This window comes from Manacus candei, unplaced genomic scaffold, assembly GCF_025592945.1.
Source record: "Manacus candei isolate 608988 ecotype Guabito, Panama unplaced genomic scaffold, ASM2559294v1 h1tg000039l, whole genome shotgun sequence".
Taxonomy (NCBI): Eukaryota; Metazoa; Chordata; class Aves; order Passeriformes; family Pipridae; genus Manacus; species Manacus candei.
The window spans coordinates 197,626-221,383 of NW_026138087.1; the positions used below are offsets into that span (position 1 = coordinate 197,626).

At 43.5% G+C, this 23,758-nt stretch overlaps 1 protein-coding gene across 11 annotated transcripts in view; it reads right to left on the reverse strand.

Moving 5' to 3' along the window:
* JADE1 (jade family PHD finger 1) overlaps positions 1 to 23,758 on the reverse strand; it is an 81,541-nt gene that overhangs the window by 41,695 nt on the left and 16,088 nt on the right. For 3 of the 11 annotated variants that reach the window (XM_051794459.1, XM_051794448.1, XM_051794453.1), the window contains exon 2: positions 9,190 to 9,267. In XM_051794459.1, the coding sequence (XP_051650419.1) occupies positions 9,190 to 9,267 (78 nt within the window). Of the gene's footprint in view, positions 1 to 9,189; positions 9,268 to 14,531; positions 16,929 to 17,717; positions 17,780 to 18,339; positions 18,475 to 23,758 lie in introns of those variants that run through there. The other 8 variants (XM_051794451.1, XM_051794450.1, XM_051794452.1 and 5 more) reach the window with 8 other exon arrangements.

Here is a 23,758-nt window from a genome sequence, read left to right on the forward strand (position 1 = left end):
ATATCATGATGTTGTCAGGCCTTAAAAGTCCAATGGAGCTAGGGGCACTCAATACTAGTGGTCTTATAAGAAAAATATGTCTTTCCAAAAACAAATCGTAGAATATGCTGAGTTGGAAGGGACCCACATCAGGACCACCAAGTCCAACTCCTGGCCCTGAGCAGGACACCCCAAGAATCATGTGCCCAACAGTATGGTCCAAATGCTTCTTGAACTCTGTCAGGCTTAGTGCTGTGACTGCTTCCCTGAAAAGCCTGTTCCAGTGCCCAACCATTCTCTGGGTGAAGAACCTTTTCCTGATATCCAACCTAAAACTCCCCTTACTCAGCTTCATGTCATTCCCTTGAGTCCTGTCACTGGTCACAACAGTGAAGAGATCAGTACCTGCTCCTCCACTTCCTCTCATGAAGAAATTGAAGACCACAATGAGATCTCCCCTCAATCTCCTCCAGGCTGAACAGACCAAGTGACCTCAGCTGCTCCTCACAAGGTTTCTCCTCCAGACCCTTCATCATCCTCATGGCCCTCCTTTGGAGGAGCTGTCTAACAGCTTAATATCTTTCTTATGTTGTGGTGCCCAAAATTGCACACAGGACTCAAGGTGAGGCCACCCCACTGCAGAGCAGAGCAGGACAGTCACCTCCCTCCACTGGTTGGTGATGCTTTTCCTGATGCCCCCCAGGACACGGTTGGCCCTCCTGGCTTGCCAGGGCACTGCTGACTAATATTCAGCTTGCCATGGACGAGGACCCCCAAGTCTCCTTCCACAGCACTGCTTTCCAGCACCTTGTTCCCCAGTCTATACATACAAACATACAAACCTGGGGTTGCCCCACCCCAGATGCAGAATCCAGCACTTCCCCTTGTTAAACTTCAAACAGTTGGTGATTGTCCTCTGACTTTTTGAGGTCTCTCTGCAGGGCCTCTCTGTCCTTCAGGGAGTCCACAGCTCCTTCTAATTTAGTGTTGCTGGCAAACGTAATTAGTATTCCTTCAAGTCCTGTGTCCCAGTCATCAATGAAGATGCTGAAGAGAACTGGGCCTAAGATAGAGCCCTGCAGATCCCACATCAGTCACCAGCCCAATGTTACCTCATTCACTGCAACCCTCTGTGCCCAACCCATGAGCCAATTGCTCACCCACTTTGTAACGTGGTTATCCAGCTGTATGCTGGACATTTTGTCCAGAAGGATGCTGTGAGAGACAGTATCAGAAGCTTTGCTGAAGTCCAAAAAGATTACATCTACTGGCTTTCCTAGATCAAGTAGGTGGATTACCCAGAAATCAGGTTCGACAAGCAGGACTTACCCCTCATGAAGCCATGCTGGCTGTGACCAATGACTGCGCTGTCCTCCAGGTGTTTTTCAATACCTCCCAGAATAATCTTTTCCATGATTTTACCTGGCACTGAAGAGAGACTGATAGGTCTGTAGTTTCTGGAGTCCTTCTTCTCACCCTCCTTGAAAATCAGGACAATGTTTGCCAGCTTCCAGTCAACTGGGACCTCTCTGGATTCCCAAGACCACTCAAAAATCATTGAGAGAGGTTTGGCGATGACATCAGCAGCTCTTTGAGGATTCTGCGATGGATTGTATCACACTCCATAGATTTGTAGGGATCCAGCTGGAGCAGCAGATCCTGCACAGTTTCAGGGTCAACTGGGAGTTGATCATTCTCACAGTCATGGCCCTCCAGCTCAGGGCACTGAGACCCCCTTGGTCCATCATCCGTGTTGAAGACAGAGGCAAAGAAAGTGTTAAACACCTCTGCCTTGTCTCTGTCCCTGTCTGGGAGGTGACCATCCTCATCCTGTAACAGGCCTATGATATTTCTACACTGCCTATTGCTATTAATATATTTGAAAAAACTCTTATTGTCCCCCACATTTTGACAGCTGCAACTCCAGTTGAGCTTTGACCACACGAATTTTCTTCGTACAGCGGTAAGCAGAATCTCTGTATTCTCCATGTCACTTGACCTTGCTTCCACTGGGCATACACTTTCCTTTTTTGCCTTCTATCCAAGAGAAGACTTCTGCTCGGCCAAGTCAGCCTTCTACCTCGCCTGATTGACATCTGACATTTGGGAATTGCTGTTCTGGTGCCCTTAGGATGTGATGTCAAAAAGTGACCAGCACTGATGGACCCCAACACCTGCAAAAACATTCTCCCAGAGCACTTTACCTACTAGTTACCTGAGCAGCCTAAAGTCTGCTGTCCTCATGTCCAGAGCTGAAGTTTTACTGGCACTTTTCCTCCTGTCAACTTTTTTTCCTGTCAAATGACGGTGATGATTATGTCAAGTCCCTTCCTCAGATGTGATACCCTATCAGTCCAGATAAGCCTTTCAAATCTCTCTTCCAGAGTGCTCAAACAACTTCACCAAAAGCCACCCTGCCCCAATGAGACCAACCTTCAGGTAAGATTTGTCATCACTCTAAATGCCTTTTTCAAAAGCGCAGTAGAGACTGCTAAACTTGCTGCTTTGCCCAAATTCTTAGCACTGTAATGGCATTAAATTTTGTTATTTAATCACCATCCCTCACCTACCAGTCAGTTTAACTGAAAAGTAAAAAATGTTCTTAATTCTTTTTCATAAAACACTGCACAGTATTTCAGTATGTAATCACCGCATTTCAGGCCAGCAGCAGCTACAGTTCCACAGTAAATGACACATACACCTAAGTTACATATTCAGAAACCTTTGTGAAAGCACTCTGGGGTCCATCTCAAACACTACAGGAATCCACTGGGATTCAAAGCCCTTTCTAAATCTAAGATCCCCATCATTCAGTCAGAGCAATGGATATTGGTAAAATTCGTTTAACTTTAAAATAACATTTGTTTAGCAATGACAGAATAAGGGTCTGCCTAAATTACAGAGCTCTATTTCATAATCCATAAGTATTAAATCTTTCATTTCTCAGAACTCTGAACCTCTGTACATCTTACAAGTATTTTTCATCTGCAAGCATCTTCAGTTCTTCTCTCGGACACTCTTCATGTAGGAGTATGATAAATTGATAACCTCTCCAAGAAAAAATGAAGAAGCATTGTGGAAGCAAGTAAAGTGTGAAGAAAATCATGCTCTGAATTCCTTGCTCATGGAAAACGGCGAACAAACTTTCTTTGACATCGAGTACCCAGATTTCACCCTATCTCGCTACAGTACAACTGTCCATGAGCTTCAGATATTTCTCAAACACAATCTGTCCAAATGTCCAACCAATTTGTGCAAAAAAGAACAGTTTAAAGCTATAAATGAGAACTAATCAACTGCACAACTTGATCTCACCAGGAAACAAAGCATATGGAATATTCAGCACAAACCACCTTTACAGATTTACAGACCAACCAGGCAAAAAAGTCAGGTCAAACACCGATTAGGAAAGCTTACATGGCTTCAGTATTTAATTGAAGTGAGACCGGGAACCATAAAGAGAAGGTTTAGCAACAGAGGAGCAAGCTGAAATGCAGTGTAACAAAAATTGCTTAAAAACTATCAAAACCCTATCCAGCCACCAGAAAACAGAGGCATAATTGCCTTGAGATGAATCAATTACTAATTTCTTTAATACAGGCTTTGAAGAAGTTACCATGCACATCACAAGGCTTTTATGATGGGCCTGGTTAATTAATGGCTATTATAATTGCTGTACTACAGTATCTGCAAAGGGACAGAAACTAAAAAGCTGCAAGGTGACAGAAAAAGGAAAGCTTCCAGGAGCCAACACTCTTAAACAGTTCACCAGGCCCCTCTCAATATCATTCCTTTGTATTAAGCCAAAAGTTCAAGATCTAGATTGCTGCCTGCATCACATTTTTCATTCAATTATATTTCATGGATAAAATGTTCAAAACTGACCTCTAATTTCAGAAAATAAAATCCCTGTGAAAACACCTAGATATCCAGGGACTAAGTGCAGAACTGTTGGGCACAGCTGGCACTGACACCTCTTGCCCAGTGCTTCAAATATGCTATTTTGGTCTCATGTTGAAATGAGGATTTGGAATTCCGATTTTAAGGGGACACAGCCTAACAATTTTCAGTAGTTAGGCTGAAGGACATAAAATAAATACTTTTGGGAGCTTAAAGCCTGCACTTAGCTTTTGGGAAAGAATCGAGTCTGAGGGCAAAGAAGTGATGAGAAAAGTAAGGGTGCTGACTTCAAGCTGCAAAGCTTTAAAATACTGCAAATAACACATAACCACCAACAATAAAATAACTTACATAAGTCAGTAAATACATGTATATACTCTAGGACTGCAGTCATGTTGTTAAGCTTTTCTCTTCTGTATTTCACCCCTAAATGAAAACCATTCTCTCTTCTTTCATCTCACAAAATGAGAGCATCTTTTCTTTCTTCTGAAGAACTATTATATTTTCAGTATAATGTATTTTTAGTGCTTGCGGTATGAGCTCTGTTTTTCTATCACCTTGTGACTATCAAGGAAACTGTCATAGGTTTACTTGTTCTAAAAATCCAAGTAGAAATTTTTCCTTCCCCTGTCTTGCTGTAAAAGAAAGATGTTAAATGAGGGAGGGGGAAGGGGTAACTGACCCATACAGAAGAACTAACTGGCAGACCTGCATTCCAAGCTGATGGCCTTTTCTAAAATTGCAGGGAGGGGTGATGTGTTTTTTTTCTTCTCTCCTCCAAAAAGGGACACTTCACTTTTGCCTTAACTTAGGCAAGGTGTGCGTGTTGAAAAGATTCCAGGGCCATTTTGGCTCTTGGCCTGGTCATCTTGCTGTTTTCTGGCCTCAGCTTGCCTGCACCCTGCTCTGCCCTTGGTCCGGACTGGCTCAGACTTCATCAGAAAGGTTTGGCCCACCTGCAGAGGAACTTTTTGGGGAGGGGGTCGCCCTTTTCCCTCCTCTGCTTCCCTGTTTTGGCAGTGGTTTGTGCCCATCCATGAAGAGGGGAAATCCTGGCCACAACCAGTTGCAGGCAGCTGATCCAACAGTGCCCCCTGCTGACCGTGATTAGAATTGCACCAAAGGACGGGAAGTATCGAACTGTTTCCTTTTTGAAGGAGACTTTTGGGTACAGGATTATTGTATAGTTGCGTTTGTGTTCTTTTGTTGTCCTGCCAATACACGTATATCCTTTAATAAAGGTCTGTTATTTTTTTTCTTTCTCCATACTTCCTCGATTGGAGCTTCTTAATTTCAGATTTACAGTTGCTGTAACTCATCCTCCTTAGCAAAACACTTCTGTCTCACTAAATTGAGACAGAAACTGATTCAGTTCAGTGACCCAATGGAAAACAACACTTTTTTTTAAAGATAAATTCTATTATTAGTAGCATCATTATTATTGTATTACAAATATTCAGGTTCCTGAGTTTAACAGAATAAATAATAGATTTTTTTCATACCAAAGTATTTTCCTGGTGGCGCTACTCTACATGCTGGAGTTCACTCCATAAAAGCACCATGATTTTGGTTACTCCAACCACATTTATCCACTGACACACATGATGAATCTGAGATGTATGATCAGTCTAGTAAGGCACAGTATAAAAAGCTTCAGAACAGCAGAAAAACAACAGCTGGAGGCCCAATCCTCACCTTGAGAGATAAGGGAGAACAGTGCTGAGCCCTAAACTCAAAAACTATTGAGTTCAGAATGATGGGAATGCAAAAAGCCCACTGGAGGGTCAAGAGGTACCACTGACTGAAGGGAAGTAGATGTTTGGCAATAGGATTCCAAGTGTTGATTAAAATTTCAACTTTTCAATTAAAAGACGTGTCTGAAGCTCCCAGAATAGTCAATTTAATTGTTTTCTGTCTCTGGCAATTCTGAGAAGGAAAAATAGCTAGTGAACTTAAAGCCTTCAATAGTGAGTGCGAAAACTCATAGAATTTTTCTTTTTCTTTTTTTTAGGGAAAAAAACTTGCTTACCCTTCTAACATTACTGCAAGTACAGTGGATTGGAGATACTACTGGTAGAGTAAGAATACAGAAACGAACAGTAAGAGTAATCAATAATTCTACTAAAGGCAAGAAAAGAACCTGTGAAGGTGAATCTGTAAGAGGAGCCCCTTGACATTCAAACATAGTTGCAAGGAACAACTAGTATCTTCTATAACAGGAAAAGTGGAGAGAAAGGGTCTGAATGTCAGTCGTTCTTCTCAAGGAAGCGTGAATGACAAAAAGCCCTGGAGGTGCTGACACCACATTCAAAGTTATCTGGGCTTCTGATTAATAACCCTTAATCTGTTTGAATGCGTATAAAGTAATAGAATGACTATGCAAGAACCTGTATCTGAATTTGCCAACTAACTTCAAAAGAGGAAAAAAAACATAATCAAGAAAAAAAAGCGTAATGAAAGGGACGTGGTATATATTTCAAATAATACTTGAAAATATTTTAAATTTCACTGCCTTTGCCATGCCATTTATTCAACAAAGTTATTTGTAATAAGTAGGCTTTAAAATAGAGACACCCTAGCAGGACACGGGGTTTGCTTTTCTTTTCCGAACTCATTTTCTTAGATCTTGATCTATGGAACAGATTTTGTGGAGAACATATTTCCAAAGTCAACAACTCTATTCTGAATAGTTATATATCAAATAACATTACAAACAAGCGCTATAATCAGCAACAGGTCAGTCAATTGTATCTATTTCAGGACTTCAATTACAAAATTAGCTGCTTCAGATTTTATTTGGTAAAGCCTGTAACATAAGGTACATGAAGGGATCAAAGAATGAAAAAACGCAGCTAAGGGAGTGGAAATAAAGACTATTATCAATATGAAACACTTTATAAAGGTACTAGGGAATAAAAAAAGGGTGAAGCAAAATTCTAATGGAAGACATCGTGTTTGCTGCTACTTGCCTATTTTACAAATAAAAACACACCTTTGTTTTTGGGAAGTACGCATCGCCTTTGAGGAAATGCACCAACTTCAATTTTTATAACCCCAAGTAAACTTCTAACCAAGAAAAACAGGTATATTTTGTTTGAGTTTTTCTTATTCCAAAATTCCCCGACTGCAGGTGGTTCTCCAAAAACAAGCCAAATCCCTCACCTCTAATAGATGTTACTCAATCATCATTTGGACTAACTCCTAATCAGCTTGCTAGTTCTTACCTTCTCTAATAATTTACTGCTTCATTTCAGCAATAGTTTGCCTAAGATTGTTTTAAGAGGAAGATTTGGTCATACCTGAGCAGACTCCCATGCAGCAAAGACACCCCTAGAAATGCATGTGGGTGAAGCATTCATGTACAGAGCCACAGCACAGCACAGGGCTAAGTTCTCAGAGCAAAGCTTTCAAAAGCACCTGGAAAACCACCTCGACCATTTTCTGTTACATTTCAGACTGAAGTTTTACAAAAGACTTCAGATTTGAAGACATGCACCCAGACAGATCATATTAAAACTAGGAAAATCTCTGACAACAGGCTAAGCTGCACTATTGTCAAGTACAATCTTATTTGGGCAAATAAAACACCTTAGTACATTTCCCAAACTGTCATTTTGTCTCCCCCCCCCTTTTTTCTGCTTAAATGAAAGATTTTCAATCACTGGAATCCAAACACAAGAGAAAGATATACCCCTGTATTGGGTTTCTGCGGCCAGGTTTTGGTAGTGGGGGGGCTACAAGGGTGGCTTCTGTGAGAAGCTGCTGGAAGCCTCCCCCATGTCCAGTAGAGCCAGTGTCAGCCAGCTCCAGGATGGGCTTCCTGCCACTGGCCAAGGCTGAGTCAATCCAGAATGACAGTAACGCTTCTGAGGTAACATATTTAAGGAGAAAAAAAGTTGTGCAGCCAGAGAAGAGTGGAGTGAGAACATGTGAACAGCTCTGCAGACACCAAGGTCAGTGGAGAAGGAGGGGGAGGAGATGCTCCAGGCACAGAAGCTGAGGTTCCCCTGCAGCCCATGGTGAAGGCCATGGTGAGACAGCTCTGCCCCTGCAGCCCATGGAGGATCTCAGGAGTGCAGAGATCCACCTGCAGCCTGTGGAGGAGACCCATACCAGAGCAGGTGGGTATCTGAAGCAGCCTGTGACCCTGTGGGAGGTCCATGCTGGAGCAGGCTCCTAGCAGGAACCTGCTGACGTGTGGAGAGGAGTTCATGCTGGAGCAGGTTTTCCTGGTAGAACTTATGACCCTGTGGGGGACCCACGCTGGAGCAGGCTGTGCCTGAAGTACTGCACCCCGTGGAGTACTTTGCAGCAGTTTGTGCAAAACTGTTGCCTGTGGGATAGACTCATGCCAGAGAGGTTCATGAAGGACCCCACAGGGAGCAGGGAAAGCACTCCTCTCCCTAAGCAGCGGGAGAAACAACAACTGACCGCAACCCTAGTTCCCTGTCTCCCTGTGCCACTAGGGAGGAGGAGGTAGAACTCAGAAGAAGGGAGAGGTGGGGAAAGGCGTTTTTGAGATTTATTTTACTTCTCACTCTCCTGCTCTGATCCTGTTAGTAATACATTTAATTAATATCCCTACTTTGAGTCTGTTTTGCCCATGATGGTGATTGGTAAGTGATCTCTCCCAGTCCTTATTTCAACTCATGAACCCTTCGTTATGTCTTGTCTCCTCTGTCCAGTTGCAGAGGGGAGCAAGAGTGAGTTTAGTGGATACCTGGCATCCAGCCAGGGTCAACCCACTACAACCACACAGAGCTCAGTCTTATTTATATCAGTACAGAAACAGTTAAAAAACATAAATACATTCTGTATCCAAATTACTGATTTACTGAATTCAAATTCTTGAAAGTTGTTCCTCAGAGATAATCTTCAAATGAAGTAAGGAACACCTTCATGTTCCATCAGTCTTTTCTGCTTAACCTTGAAGCACTATTCCACTGTATAAGAGAGTATGAGAACACTGAAGCAAATTTAAAATCCTTATGCAAAATTCTATGGACAATGTCAGCAGATGTCTCCATGCTTGTTCCGTCCTTGCAATGATAAATTATGCTACTTGCAAAGACCTTTAAAGATGACCACTGACTTCTCCTCTTATCAACTAAAACTACATAATTCAATGGGAGGATCCTGAATCTACTGTCCATCTGTGCTCAGAATAACTGAGTTCAAAACTAGATCCTTACCATACACATTTCTACCAGTTCAACAAATATGCAAAATGCCTCTGGCACATAAAACACTGCATTAAAACATGTTTTCAAACTCATAACCTCCTGCACTCTACAACAAAGGAGCACTTACTGCCATCGTCATCAGAGTCCTCGCTGCTGCTGGGAAGTCGATGTGGTTTCATGATCTCCTTAGAAAACAGCAGGGAGCCTATGAAGCAATGAGACAGCACTTAACCCAATGTAATAACACACCATCATCAATTGTGTTTCTGATGGAATGTGAGGATTTACACAAAGGAAAACAAACAACTTTAAGCAGCAGCTGAAATATGAACAGTGAATCTCTCAAGGATGCTTAATTAGGTAGTCATTATATGAGCAGGTGAACAACACTGGAGAGTATCAGTGACAACCCCACCAATCCTTTCACCCCATAACAAAAGCTTATTTTGTCCTGAGAGGTCTTACAATCACTGAATATCTACAGTTAATGCGGTAAACTTCCTCTGCCCATTCTGACATTAGATTTGCAACAGAATAACACTTTTACTGCTTGTGTAAATATTTACTTTGGCTGATATGTTTTTAGAACCATTTTATGCCTGTTTAAAATGCCAGATTTACAATATCTGAGATTAAAGCCATCCGCTTATACATAAAAAATTAAACATAGCAGTAGCAAGCCCAGTTTTCCCAGACTAACTAAACATGCATCATCTATGCCCTGGAAAGCACCACCCTCTAAGGTGCACGCACATTTCTAGCGTCATTCCTAACACTAACTGTTCTTTGTGAATAAGACTGATTATTCAGAAGTTCTTCCAAACCATCAGATTTCTACCCATATTGAGTTCAACTGCACACAAGCCAGTGATGTACAGGGAAAAAATTCCCAATCTTTTTAACTGCTATTCTCAGGGTGCTGGTACTTTCGTGGGTATTCTCTCTGGAAGAAAACCAAATCCAGAAAAATCAAGGAAGCTGTAAATAGCTAGTCAATATTGTAAAAAGCTATTAAAAAGTATAAGTTGAAGAACAGAAAAAACACGACAAGTGCAGAAAGGCATATCCACCATAAGTTAAACTGACAAGGACTCTACATGCACATCAAAACCCCTAAGTCTTTGCTTACCACGTATCAATCGAGATATCAACAAGGTTTGGGCATTCTGCTACGCCTCTGGGGTACAGATTTAGAGATCAGATGCCAAAATATTTTTTTGCTTCTAAGTAGGTGTAGAAAATCTAACCTTCTTATTTTCACATGCATTTGGATTTCCTCAGAACCTCTCAACAAAACTCTTTTCATTGACGCTTCAGTATAAGAATTAACTGCTTCAACTTTGTTCACTGACAATATGGCTCATTGTAGGAAGGAAACTCAATACTACTTTTATGAAACTATTTTACACACTCTTATAAGACTAATCCCCAATATAAGGAAACCCAAAAAGCCTAATGAAAGCCTGACACTATTTCCAAAAGAGCACAAAAATATCTGCTCTTCTTAATATAAAAAGAAATTAGTATTTTTGAGGGAATTCATTTTAGCAAATCACAAGCAGCTGAACCTGAGATTCTATTTTACACTTCCAGTGAATTTGATATAGTTCTAAGAGCCCAAGCATTGCAGGATTGCCTCCTTTTTCATTTTATACCTGCAAACAAAGTTAGAGGGAAGTCTCCCTCCCACAGAGTGGCTTTTCAGAGTGGGATTTAATACCTCTGTCTTTGAAACATGTAACAGTTTTCAGCTGCAAACTTTGTTCACTAAAGAGAAACTGAATGGTTCACCTTACCAAGACCTTTTGTCACCATTTCATAGAGTAAAAGTTGACATACAATGTCTGATGCCAGGGAATAAAGAATCATAAATGACAGCCTCTTACAGTGGTAGAAGAATTCTCTCAAAAGGACTGCTTTGAAGCAGGTCAAAACTTTGTGTGTATGGCAGATGGAAATGCTGCAAGTGAATACGCACACAGATCAGTCTGGACCATCAAAATCTTCTGAATACAGATCTCATATAAATGCAGGAGATTCAGAGCCAGTCAATTACTGTATCAGTTCTGATACAGTCAGTTATTAAGACAGAAAGTCAAGATTCAGATCCAAAACAAGCTAAGACAGAACTGAAAAATCAATTAACTGTTATGAGGACAAAACTAGGGGGATAACTATCTATTCTGTAAGGTACTTTTTCTATTAGTTCACTTATTATTAATAGCAATGTAAAAGAAGATACTCACTACCAATGAAAACATCCCATAAACAAAGCAAAGAAGATATGGAACAAAATGAAAAATTGCTCTATCTCAGAAACCTAATTTGTATATTTCTGGTCCAATTCCTCACTTCCTGGTTCATTCCTATAGAGTCTGAAAAGATGCACCATAAAGCAATATAACAGAGTGTATGTACACTGAGACACACTTGTGAACTTGCGAGGAACAAGAAAATTCTAAATTCTGCTCTTCCACATCTTCCTGGGTTAGTGCATTTTGAGTTGATCTTCTCCTAGCCACACTTTCTGCAAATTCAAAAAAATTACAAGAGATGGAGGCTTCTTCTTCCTATCACAGTCTTTAAAAAACAAACTACACATCTCTTTGCTGTTTCAAGGAGAGAGTGGTATTCACACCTCCGAATTCAAGCACTCTCCAGTTCTTCAGGAAATAAGCCAGAACAGAACCCACTTTCCTGGAGTACAGAGTACTAGATAAGGTAGCTAATTTTCTTGTCCACTCTAGTCAGGTTTCTGAAATTGGTCATGCTGAAAAGCCTGTGTTCTCAATAGTAACATTAAAAGAAATATGTCATTTGATGAAGCTCCTGTGAGATTGCTTTATGTGTGCATGTGAAAAAAATCAAAACACAGAGATCTCATTTTCCCATCTTTGATCCTAACCTGAGTTTACAGGGAGCTAAATCACAGATGAAAAAGAATCATTTGGCTTCTTAGAGCAAGACTCAAATCTAATAAATTAGCCACCTAGAATTTTTGTCATTAGAAGTAATAAAACACGATTTTTTCAACTTCTAAAATAATTTTAAACTGCTCTCATCAGATGTTCATATCCATAGTTCAGAACACAGGTTCTAGAGACAGCACTGGAACAGCTAATAAACCCACATAGATTTAAATGCTGCTGCTTTTAAGGGTATCACAGTGTCTCTGCCCCAAAGACTATTGGTTTCTATCAGGTTGTTGGTGAATCAAAGTCACACAAGAATTGCATTAAAAATATACACAGATTATGGATAGCGACGGTGGGGTGCAGACAGAGGGTGCAGGCTTTTCCTATTTAAGTAGAGACCTACACTGTGATCACAATGCCTATAAGCAAAGAGAGTTCACGTGCAAGCATAAAAAGGGTAAAACATTTGAGCCCAGCTTTAAGATTCATACCAAGAGTAAGCAAAAACTATGCACCCAGCCTGCAACACTTGGAGGACAGGAAGAGACCATGCAGGTTACTAAGCTCAATTCCCAACTGCATGCAACCACATAATTGCTATCTAGCCCAGAAGTTTCCACAAAACATTCACTGCACCCACACATGCCACAGGGTAACTTCCCAACCCCCTTCGAAAAAGAAACACTCCTCTAAAACAAGGAAGCAGACAATCAAACAGTGCCCTTGAATCTTGGATCTTCTATCAAATGTTTCTACAGTTGTTTTTCCCAAATTCTTACACCACTCACAAAAGGGCATTTGCCCACACACTGTTCAGCTGAAGAGAAAGCCCAACACTAGGAAAGCTACCACAGAGTTCAGCAACCCTAAGGTGACAAAAGCTGCATTAACAAGCCAAGCATTCTATGAGTTTTCAGTGAAACCTGCTAAGTCTTAAAAACTCAGATTTAAAAATGTAGGTAAACTTTCAGTTTCATTTCCTTGAAAGATGATTGTTTCTTTGTGTTAAAATCATCCTTTCAGAACCCAAACAGACCAACACATAGCATGCTGATAAGTGTTTTCTCCTGAGGACTCTACTATAACATTTACCCATTTACTGGGGAGGGGAAGCCAAAAGACTCAGAGTAATGCCAGCCTTAACCAAACACAGCTTTTGAGAAACAGCCATGACTCTGCTGGCAATGTTACTCCAATTCCAAGGGCAGACAAAGCATGTAAAAGCACTTCATGCAATCACACCACGGCAATAAATGGCATAGAAGGGACTAAGATTGTGACTGTTTTACAGAGACACATCACCAGTGGCTTTTTGTCCTTTTGCATCATGCTTGCTCTGGAAGTTATGCTCTGGATTTTACTCATTGATTAGGTACCAACTTTAAACATACAAATGCAACTCTGGACTCCAAAGACACAATTGCTCAGACTGTTTTTAAAGGCAAGATTACACTGCCTGAAACTGGTTACTGTATTTTGGAGACAGCAGTAGGCCTTTTTCAAAATACTTGTAAAATGCTATGTAAATGAAATGACTAGATGATAATCCAATATAATCAAAGGCCACAAAACAGCACTCGAATTTACATATCTATGTGGAGGTGAGCAACAAGCATCTAAGTCTATACAATTTATTACATACAGGTAGTAACACAGACTTTTCTGACCACTTCCCAATATTTGATGGTAGATGCAGTGCAATGGGTTAGACTCAGCACTATGACACAGTACAGCAAATTCATTATATTTAGCAGTATGCATTACCCTGCTAGTCCATTCTTAACTCTGCAAGAGATAAAATTATCAACAAAACCCAAAGACCCCACTGGACAGCAATGCCAAGACCTTTCCTTTTTTCTCCACAGTGAAGTCCCAGGAGTTGTACAGATAAGAGTGAAAAACATCCAAGCCCTTTTTCCTAGCTTCCTCGGAGCAGAAATCCAGACACTAACCCATAAAATTGGCACGGCAGAACGCACACATGTACATTCATGAGCCACACATCACATAGTTAGGAACTATGCACACACCATGCATTTTGGAACACCACATAGTTTTTCCACTCAGTTTGACCCCAAACAGAGTGAAGATCAAAGAGAAAGATGTAAAGTGTGTCAGTCTTTGTTATGCAAATAGCTAAACAGAATGAGATTGTAAAAAATAATTACACATGAAAAAATCTACACCCTCAGGTCAAAGGTTTTACATAGCACAATTCTTACTAATGTATTTTCAAGGGTTGTATAAACCTCTAGGTAAAAAGAGTGTATCATTCAAACTCTGACAGACAATTAACTGTAACCGTGTTAACGGGTGCCACAACAACAAACTGCACTGAACAGCTGCAGAGACAGAATGGGAAGAAAGCAGAATTATGACAGATGTACACCCTGAAGACAAACTGAAAACTGGCTTTTCCTGAAAGTAACCCAGTAACTGCAATGAAATGAAGACCTAATTATCTATAGTAGACAAGAAATCACTTCGAAACACTTATTGTACAAACAGAAGTAAAGTGTGACACAGTTTAACAAAATGGATAGTAGATTAAGACCTTTGGCCTCTATTACTGTACTTCTTTTAAATAGTTTATTTATGACACCATTCTGGTCTTCAGTGGCACCAGACATTGCAAAAAGCTTTTTAGTTTCTATCCCAGACCTGAAACAAAAAAAAAGGAACTGCATCAGAAGTTATACTACTAAAATCCACTTAAAACTTTAAAATTCCTCTTTACCATCCATCAAGCTTTGATAGCAACACTTTATAGTCACAAAGATACATGAAGAGTTCTTAAATTAAGTACTACAGTATTATGGAGCACAAAAACAGTATGGTCCAAGGACAAGAGTGTTCTCCAAAAGGAATATTTCTACTGACTTCAGTACACATTCAAAATTTCACAAAGAAAGGGAGAAGCGCAATCTGGACATATCAGCCCAACACTTCTGAGGAATCCTCATGCTCATTTATGCACCTTTGCAAGCCAGGTCATAATGCTACCTTACTACCCAGGCAGTGGTAGCAAATTATTCCCAAACTGTGGTGGTGAAACTGACTACCCAAAATCTTGAGCAAAGACCAACTGGGTTCCATGAATTAATGCAACCCAACCTATACCCACTGCAGTTCACCTCTTCCATCTAGCAAAAGGGGTCAACTTGATCAGCTACAGCTGAAAACAGGAATGTGAAGCAGCAGTACTAACCACACAGAGAAAACATTTGAGGAAAGACTGAAGGTTTTTTTTCCAATAGTCTGTCAATCGGGAATGAAACCAGAGAAGCTGGAAGGGAAATCCGCAGCTGTGAGGGGAAAGGGGAGTCTATTGTTATGATTTTATTTTAAGCATATATATCAAACATAGCTCAAAAGGAGGGATGAAGTGGTATCTGAAGCCAGAGGGAAAATCCTGACACTAAAACGTACAATCCTTGCTGTTTCAAAAATATCCCACTGGGTGTGAGAAACCTGTAGAAACAGAATCATAACAAGCATATTTTGGCCTAACTTTTATGAAGGTTTTAGGTTTGCAAGTGTGGGCAGCTTTTGACTTAGTTAAAAGACAGGGCCTGCTTAAAAAGGAAATTATTCCAAGTGACAGCTAAATCTTCGTCTAAAAATGTGGCTAGTATAAAAGCATCTTCAGCCTTTTACGTTAAAATGTTCACTAAAACGTGTTGCTAAATGCTACCGTAATTTCTAATACTCCCTCACAGCTACCCAAGGAGAGACAATCTATTTTTAACGCCTGCGTACGGCCACTCAGACCAGGTCACACATGCCCGCTTTTACTGGACGACTGACAGGTCTCAGGATCCCCTGGATCTCACCTGTGGGTGAATCTAATAAACTTTCTCAAAATAAAGCAGGCAGCTGAAGAGCAGGAAAGACAGGGAGAAGTTGGCCGGCAGCAGACACTGCTCACAGGTGCGCGGAGCCGCGCCAGTGGTTGCGGGCTCGCGGCCGCCTCTCCAGGGGGTGGGAAACGAGGTTTCGGGAGTCAATTCAGAAGCGGCGCCTCATGCTCACCCCGCTCGCCGGCCCTGGCTCGGCCGGCTGCCCCTCAGGGTGGCTCTCCTCCTCCTCCTCCTCCTCCTCCTCCTCCTCCTCCTCCTCCTCCTCCTCCTTCTCCTCCTCCTCCCGCAGCGATGCCATCTCAGCTGCCACCTCGGCGCGCGGTGACTGTCCGCACTGCGCCCGCCGAGGATTCGCGGTAGCACCGCCGGGGCACGGCCGGCGCCCAGGAGAGGAGACGGAGCCGCCTCCTGGCCTGGGTGCCGCCAGGCTACACCTCCCCCATGGGGGTGTTACCCTCCTGGCCAGCGGCCCGGCCTCGGCTTCCATATGAAACGGCCCGGCTCGCCTCCTCCTTATCCTCCTCCCTCCCGGTTCCCGTTCCCGCTCCTCCCTGACTTCGGCCGCACCAATCCGCTCGGCCCCGGCTGCAAATCAAACTTGGTGCCCCCGGCGCCGCTGCCCCTCCCTAAAACCCTGTCACTGACGACAACGGCCACGGCATCTTCCCCGCCCGCCCCCGTCGCTACGCTGCGATGGAGGGGGGGACGTGACGGCGGATCGAGCGGCAGCTCGAAGGAGACTTGAGCTCATTTTCTGTGTCTGTCTCTCCTCCCACTCCCAGACAGTTCTGGAAACTGTGTTATCACCTCTTATGACAGGAAACCAACCAACAAGCGGTGCAAACAAACAAACACCCTTTGCCTCCACCCTCCCCAAAATCATCAGCATCCCACCGCCTATCAGGAACGAACGGGCTGGCGCGAACTGCAAGGGAGAAGCAAAACAAAACAAAACAGAAAAACAAAACCCCCAAACAAACAAAAACAATCCCAAAATTCTATTCTAAGCAGGCGACTACCCGAACCCAGGGACGGGCAGGATGGCAGCAGCAGCAGGGCGGCTTTGTCAAATTGAAGCAAGTGGAATGGTGGCTGGACCCACACTCACCTCCCCGGGGAGGCCGGGACGGCCCGTTACACCGAGATGCCGCAGCCCGGACCCGTCCCGCTTGCCAGGCACCGAGGAAGAGCCAAATCGCGGAGCTGCCCTGACCGCCGCCCACGCAACTTCGGGCGCGCGCCGCCGCTCCCCGCGCTCCTTCTGTGATATTACGTTCGCGCCCCGACACTGCCGGCAGCGTTTCCGCTCCCGCGCCTACAAGCTCCAGCCGGGCCACGCGGATTAGCCCCGGCGTTCTGTCCCAGGCACGGCCCGAGCGGCAGGAGGGAGCCGGTCCCCTCCGCGCCCTGCTGAAGTTAGCACCGCGCCCCCCCCCGCCCCGCTCCCGATTCACCTCCCGGACCCGGGGTGGGAGTCGGGCGCTGCCGGGCCACCGTGCACCTGCCGGCTGCTGCCCCGATGCCGGCCGCCCCGCGCCCCTGCGAGCCCGGGCAGCGCCGCACGCCTTTCCCCGCCTTTTCCCACTCTCAAACACGTGCACTTAGGGCCTCGGGCAAGTTGTTCTCCAGCTGTAGACACCACGCGCCCGCCGCGGGGGGATCGGGGCACGTCTGACAGTCCGGCGGTCCGCGCCTCCAGCAGAGGCCCATCCTGCCCATCGAGTAGGCGGCTAAACCGGCTGCGGCTCTCTCGCTCCGAAAGGTAACTTTTGTCTAATTTCACCGATGAGCAGTTTTTATGCTTTCCAAGCATATTTTCTTCTATAAGCCAAAGCCAAGTGCGCCGGGGGGGAGGGACGGGAAAGATCAGTGTAACTTACAAAGCTGCTTCTGCAGACAAACACCTCCTCCCCCATGTACACACTCCCCGCCCGCGGCGAAAGGCGACGGGTGGGGTGGACATGTGGGTGACACAGTGACAGACAGTGGCCATGGCTTCCCCCGCCCCCTTCCTACTCATCTGTATCCGAGCAGGACCTGAGCTCTGCCACTGCCATCTGGATACCAAGTTGCTCCAACGCTTCCTACTTTCCGCGGCGGATGATGCCCGGCGCTGCCCCCCGGCGCTGCCCCCCCCCCCCCCCCCCCCCCCCGCGGCATAGCCTGCAGCGATGCCCGGGGCGCGGGGCTGGCGGCGCAGAACGGTAGGGCATGGCACAGCAATGCACGGCATAGCATGGCAGGCACGGCACGCCCGCAGATCACTTGGCCGCTGCACCTGGGAAGCTGCGCTGTCCTCACTTTGCCCGCAGCGGAACAAAAAGGCGGCCGCCGCTGCTCGGCACTGGCCCGCCGCGCCGAGCGGCAGCGCAGCCTTCCCTCCCGCCTTCGCTCGCCCCAGCCCCGCACAAGTTGCTTGTGGGATAGCTGAGCCACAACTCGGCCGCCTCCCCTCGCCCCGTACCGAATGGCACGGCTTTTGGCGCCATGTTAATGACGTACTATCTTATTTCCACTAGGCAGCGACCTTCGGCACGAAACTGCTCTCCCGCCGCCTCCGGAGCGACAAAAAAACCCCATCAAATATGGCTGTGCTGGCGGCTCCCCCGGCTGGCGCGGCGGAGGGCTCGGTTACCTGCTGGCGGCGGCGCGGCGGCGAGGGCGGGCGGCGCGGCCGGGCTCCCCCTGCGCGGAGGGCTCGGGGCCGCCGCATGAGTTTGGCGCGGCGTCGGGGAGCGGGCGCGGAGAGCGGCTCCCTCGGCCACACGCGCACATACACACACGCACACAAAATACACGCACAGAGTCCCTCTGACTGACGTTTGTACTTGTTATGGAGGAAGGACTCCGTGAATCAAACTCGTTTCTGGGTCACTGCTGCCACAGGGGGGAGCTGCTTTAATCCCATGCCAAAACTGGAAGGCGAGGGAAGGGGGGGAAATAATAATAATAATAATGCAGCGCCGCGGTGGGGAAGCGGCGGCGGCCCCGGGGGAGCCGCCGTTAACTCTTGGCGGTCCCGAGTGCACAGCTCCCGCCGCTCGTCGCTCCCCGAGCTCGGGGGTGCGCAGCCGCCCGACTCTAGCCGCTTCCTCGCTTGTATTCGAGCGGGCTCGGAAATGCAGCTGGGATGCAACGTTGCGCGACTGGCAGCTGGGAAATGATACGTGTCTGCACCCGGATCCCGCCTGCGGCACTGCTGTTCTTACCCTGCAACCATTAACTCTTGTCTCCAAAACATTTAAGCGGTTTCAAAAGCAGGAGTTTTAGTGCTGCACTGGCTCCCTATGTAGAACGCATCAGTCACTATTTGTCAGGCAGAGAAACTGGGACATGTAAGAGTTAAACGCTGTGGCCACATACATAGCGCATAATTGTCGGGGCAAGAATAAAACCGCACGCTCTCTGTTCTCAGCCCCCAGCGTTATCCCTCTGGCTCCTCAACTTTGATACTTTTCAAAGACTAGAAGGAGCCAACACATACTGTGGTTCAGTTCACATCTTTCTAGCAGGAAAGCAAATTATCTCAAATTGGCACCAAATTACATAGTGCATTTGCCATTATCAAAAAAAGCATGCTTGAATGTAGATTTCTTTATTTTTCCACATAAATCACTTTACCTCATGCCATGCACCTGTGCTCCCTGCGTGAAGAACTCCCATTTGAGCAGAACTCCTGAGCAAATATAGTCTGAGGTAATAAACACCACAGAGAAGATTCAACATAAGCTCAGACACAGAATTAAGGCAATCTGTGCAAAGAAATTCCCATAGTATGCAAATATAAATTAATGCAGCCTCCACAGCAATATTGGTCTGCCAAAGAATCATACCTTAGAGGAATTGGGTTGTTACTCATCCATGCAAACCAAGCCATTTATCCTGCTGTCTCACCCACCCACCCACCTATCCAATAATGAAACATTGCTGTACATCCTAAAAAGTTGTACTTTACTACAAAAACATCCTCCCCCGGAGATATTTTTTCATTGTGAAAATCAGACAGTTGGGGTTTGCTTTACAAAACAGTCTGAAGCACCTTCAGATATTAGAGCCTAAGGCTTTGATTCCCTTGTTTTCCACTACATGAAAATAGGAAAATGCATACTTTCTCTACACTCTCTTGCACTTGCCTTGGCATCCAGACCTGTAAAGATACCTGTAGGCATAGTAGCCTAATTAGAAGCAGTTCCACTGATGCCATTCATATTCGTAAGATCAGGGCCTTAGCTTTTTGTCTTTCTTGGTACAGCCATCAGCTGTGGTCATCCATGTGATACACCACATCACATTACCTGATAATAATCCACTTATTGCCAGAGTTACATTCATACACCTTACCCCTGAGCTTCCAGGGGCATTATTTTTCAATACTGACTGGAGACTTAGTTGTTCTGTATTATCTAAACAACATGTGCCTGCTGCTGTGCTCCAATATAAACCCCAGAACAGGATAGGTCAGAGTTTTTCCCCCTAGTGATCTGCAGACCCCTCAGGACCTCATGGACTACTTCTCATAAATTCATAAAAAGTGATTAAGATTAGCAAAGCTACTGTCAGTTGTTATTTATTTTACACAGGTATATCCAATACCTCTACTGGATTAAAATTATTATTTTCTTTTAAATAGTTTTAAATAATGTTATTCATTGTAAAAGACTGAAGAATCATAAGAAATGCTATTTGTCCTGCTTTTCCGAATTCTTTCCAAGAAGTTCAGAACAAGCTTCTGAGAACAGCTTAAATGTGCTTTAATTTCTTAGGAGGAATAATAGAAACTTTTCTGTCTCAAGCTCTTTGGATTTGAGGCAATATTTTTGTTTTTCTGTAATTAGCTTTTCTTTGCATATACAGCCAAGTTTAAGCTACACCTTGTATTTGAGAAAACATTTCTCTTGGAAGCCATGCAAAGCCATACATTTAAGAACATAATATGAATGTTTTCAGAATGGCAGACTGTGGTTTTAGAAACTAGAGACTATCTAAATTACTGTAAAAAACTCCCGAAATGGGAGTCTTCCATGCTGTACAAGTAGCTAGCCCAGTCTTTACCGGAAGGTAACACAACTGGAACAAAGATGCTATTTTGTCTCTGAGTACAGTATCTCACAGAGACTCTTCTGGAATAATGCACTATGTTTTAAAAGGAAATATTAAAAAATTGAAGTGCTAGTAGCTGGAAGTATAATTTTGGAAGTCAGTGGAAAACAAAAGAAAGGTTATATCCTGCACTACTTCAACATGACGTGTATGAAGTTGTATACCAATATAGCTATGGTCAAACAGGAGAGAACATAATAGAGCATACCAGAGTAAGCTACTGGCACCATTAATATGAAACAGTGCTACTAAAAATGAATTTACCTATAACCTACATAAAGCAATGAGTTGTTCACTGCAGAATCAGCTTTAGCAGCTCAAGACGCTATTACAACTTTAGCCTGAAAATGCCAGCAGCAAGCACCAGGATGGACTGTGTGAGTGATCCTCACCTGCTTTTCTACAAACTCCGTGCCCAGGTTAACCTGCCAGAGCAGGCAGGCAGGCTGCCAACAGAGAAATAGAGCTGGATGGTAAAAGCAAGCCACTCAGGGCAAAGAAAGAAATTTTTATTCTGCATTAAACATCTGACCACAGCCTAACTTTAAAGATTAGAAACCAAAGCAGTGGGACACAACTTCACAGTCTTCTGCTATCTGCACTGGCTAAAAGTAGAAGTTCTGGCATCAGCCTTCATCTCTAATAGGTATTTACCCTCTCAGCAAAGCAGGCACTTTTGTTAGAATAAATAATGTCATTAGGCTCTGTGCCTCACTCACTTATCTTTATATCAGTATTAGCACTCGTTCCAGGAACACTCAGAGAATATGTATCAGGCTTAGAGTTAGGCTTTGTGCTAACACACAACACTTCTTGTGCCTTCTCCAAGTTGCTTCATCAGATATAGTCACTCATATATTAAATTTTATTTATTTTTTATTAGTTTTTTAGTGTCTCCCTCTTGAATGTTATTTTTTAGCAGATGCACAAAGCCAAGAAAAGAATATGTGGCTTTTTAGCACTTTTTTCCAGCTTTTTGTGGAAATCTGTTGCTGATAAAATATTACTTCTTCCTTTCTTTCTTCTTCCTTTTTTTTTTTTATATTTGATAATACTCCTTTTACAGTTGGAATCTTTTCCACTAATTCTTGCAGTCTCCGCACATGAAGATGTAGCTTACAAAGCTGAGTTTCTCCCCACTGTTAAATTTAGCTCAAGTATCTCTTAAAACTGTTCTTTTGCTCTTTTGGCTCCAGCTTTTTCTCATTTTTTTATTTTGAAGATCAGAAAATTGCAGAGAAGAACAGTAAAGATCCAAACCAGCACTGTCAACACTAGCTTGTACTAAATCTTCAAGAGTAAGAATTTCCAGAGAGCTTTCACATTTCCTCTGAGAGATGTTTTGTAGAGCAGAGTGATAAGACAGATGCACAGTTGGGCAGAATCCTGTTGAGGTCCATTTTGTCTCTAGCTGGTCTACTCACAAAAGCAAGGGGAAAAAAAAAGATTTTGACTCATGCATATGTAAATCTATACCACTTACAAGTTACATAAGTGCATTATTTTTAACTCCTACAGAAATAAAATTTGCTCACATGGCTTATGTATGGACCATAGAGGAACACAGTTGTCACAGTTTTGTCTAACCCAAATACATCATTTATGCAACATGGCACCTGACCACTTCACAGAATTATGCACAAAACCCCCCACTATTTAGTGCTCTGGCTTTTTTGTCCTTCTCCTTATCTACAACCACCCAAATCTGGTGTGTCTGGATTAGGGAGGTCAAAAAGACTAAGCTCAGGTAATATGTTATTTCCTTTGCCTCTGAAGCTGAGGTTTACAGCTACTAGAATTGCTTATTTATAAGCCATACACCAAAGATGTGATTTCTCCTGGGCTCACAGTCCTTATTCTTCTGGTTTATAGTTCCTTTGGTTTATTGAAATGTAGTTGTGAGAGATTACTAACTGGGTGTATGAGCCAGTACCCCAGTAATTAGAAGCTGTGCCATTAAAGGATAAGGATGGAGAGGGATGAAAATGAAACCTTAGAGCTGACCTTTATATTTGACAAGCTATCAAACAGGGCTTGAGACAGACACTAGCGTAATCTTTTTAATGATAAAACTTGAGAAGTAAAGATTATAGTATTAATTTTATCTGTGGGTAGGCAGGGGCATTGCAAAGGTTATATCTTTCACAAGTTAAGTCAGCATTAAAACCAAGAATAGAAACCTAAAGTAATGCCTCTCAGTCCAAGGTTTCTAATCATTAAACTATATCCTCTCCTTTGGCCTGGTCTATAGAACATAACACAGTACAAAGTATACCTCCATGACATTTTGCACATAGAGATCTTAAAATATTTTTGCAAATCAGATACAATCATTGCACAGATATGCAACTGCTGACACTGTACATTCATCTGAAAAGGAAGCGGGAACAGGTATGCCCAGTAGGTAAAATTTATTAGATTTCCAAACCTAAAAGTAGAGTTACTGAAATCAAGTGTTTCCAAATTATTGTAATTGAAAAGTGGAAACTGACAGGAAATCAGTAGAACAAGAACCTCAAGGGAACAACTGGAAGCAGGCAGTTAATTACCTTGCAGGTCTGCAAGTTAAGCTGGATGCAGCTGATGCATCACCTTTAGGGGAAACCACACAGTTTTGTACAAGGATGAGTGAAGTAATCAGCAGCCAAGGTAATGGCCTAAGTGCAGGAAGAATGAATTGTAGAAACCTCAGGCAAGTTAGTTTAGCAGCAACAGATCAAATCTCAGCTGAAGTATCTACACGTGCCTATCTGGCAGCTCATCAAGCAATATTACACCCACTAATCTAAATGAACTTCAATATTAAATTGTGTTTGTGAAG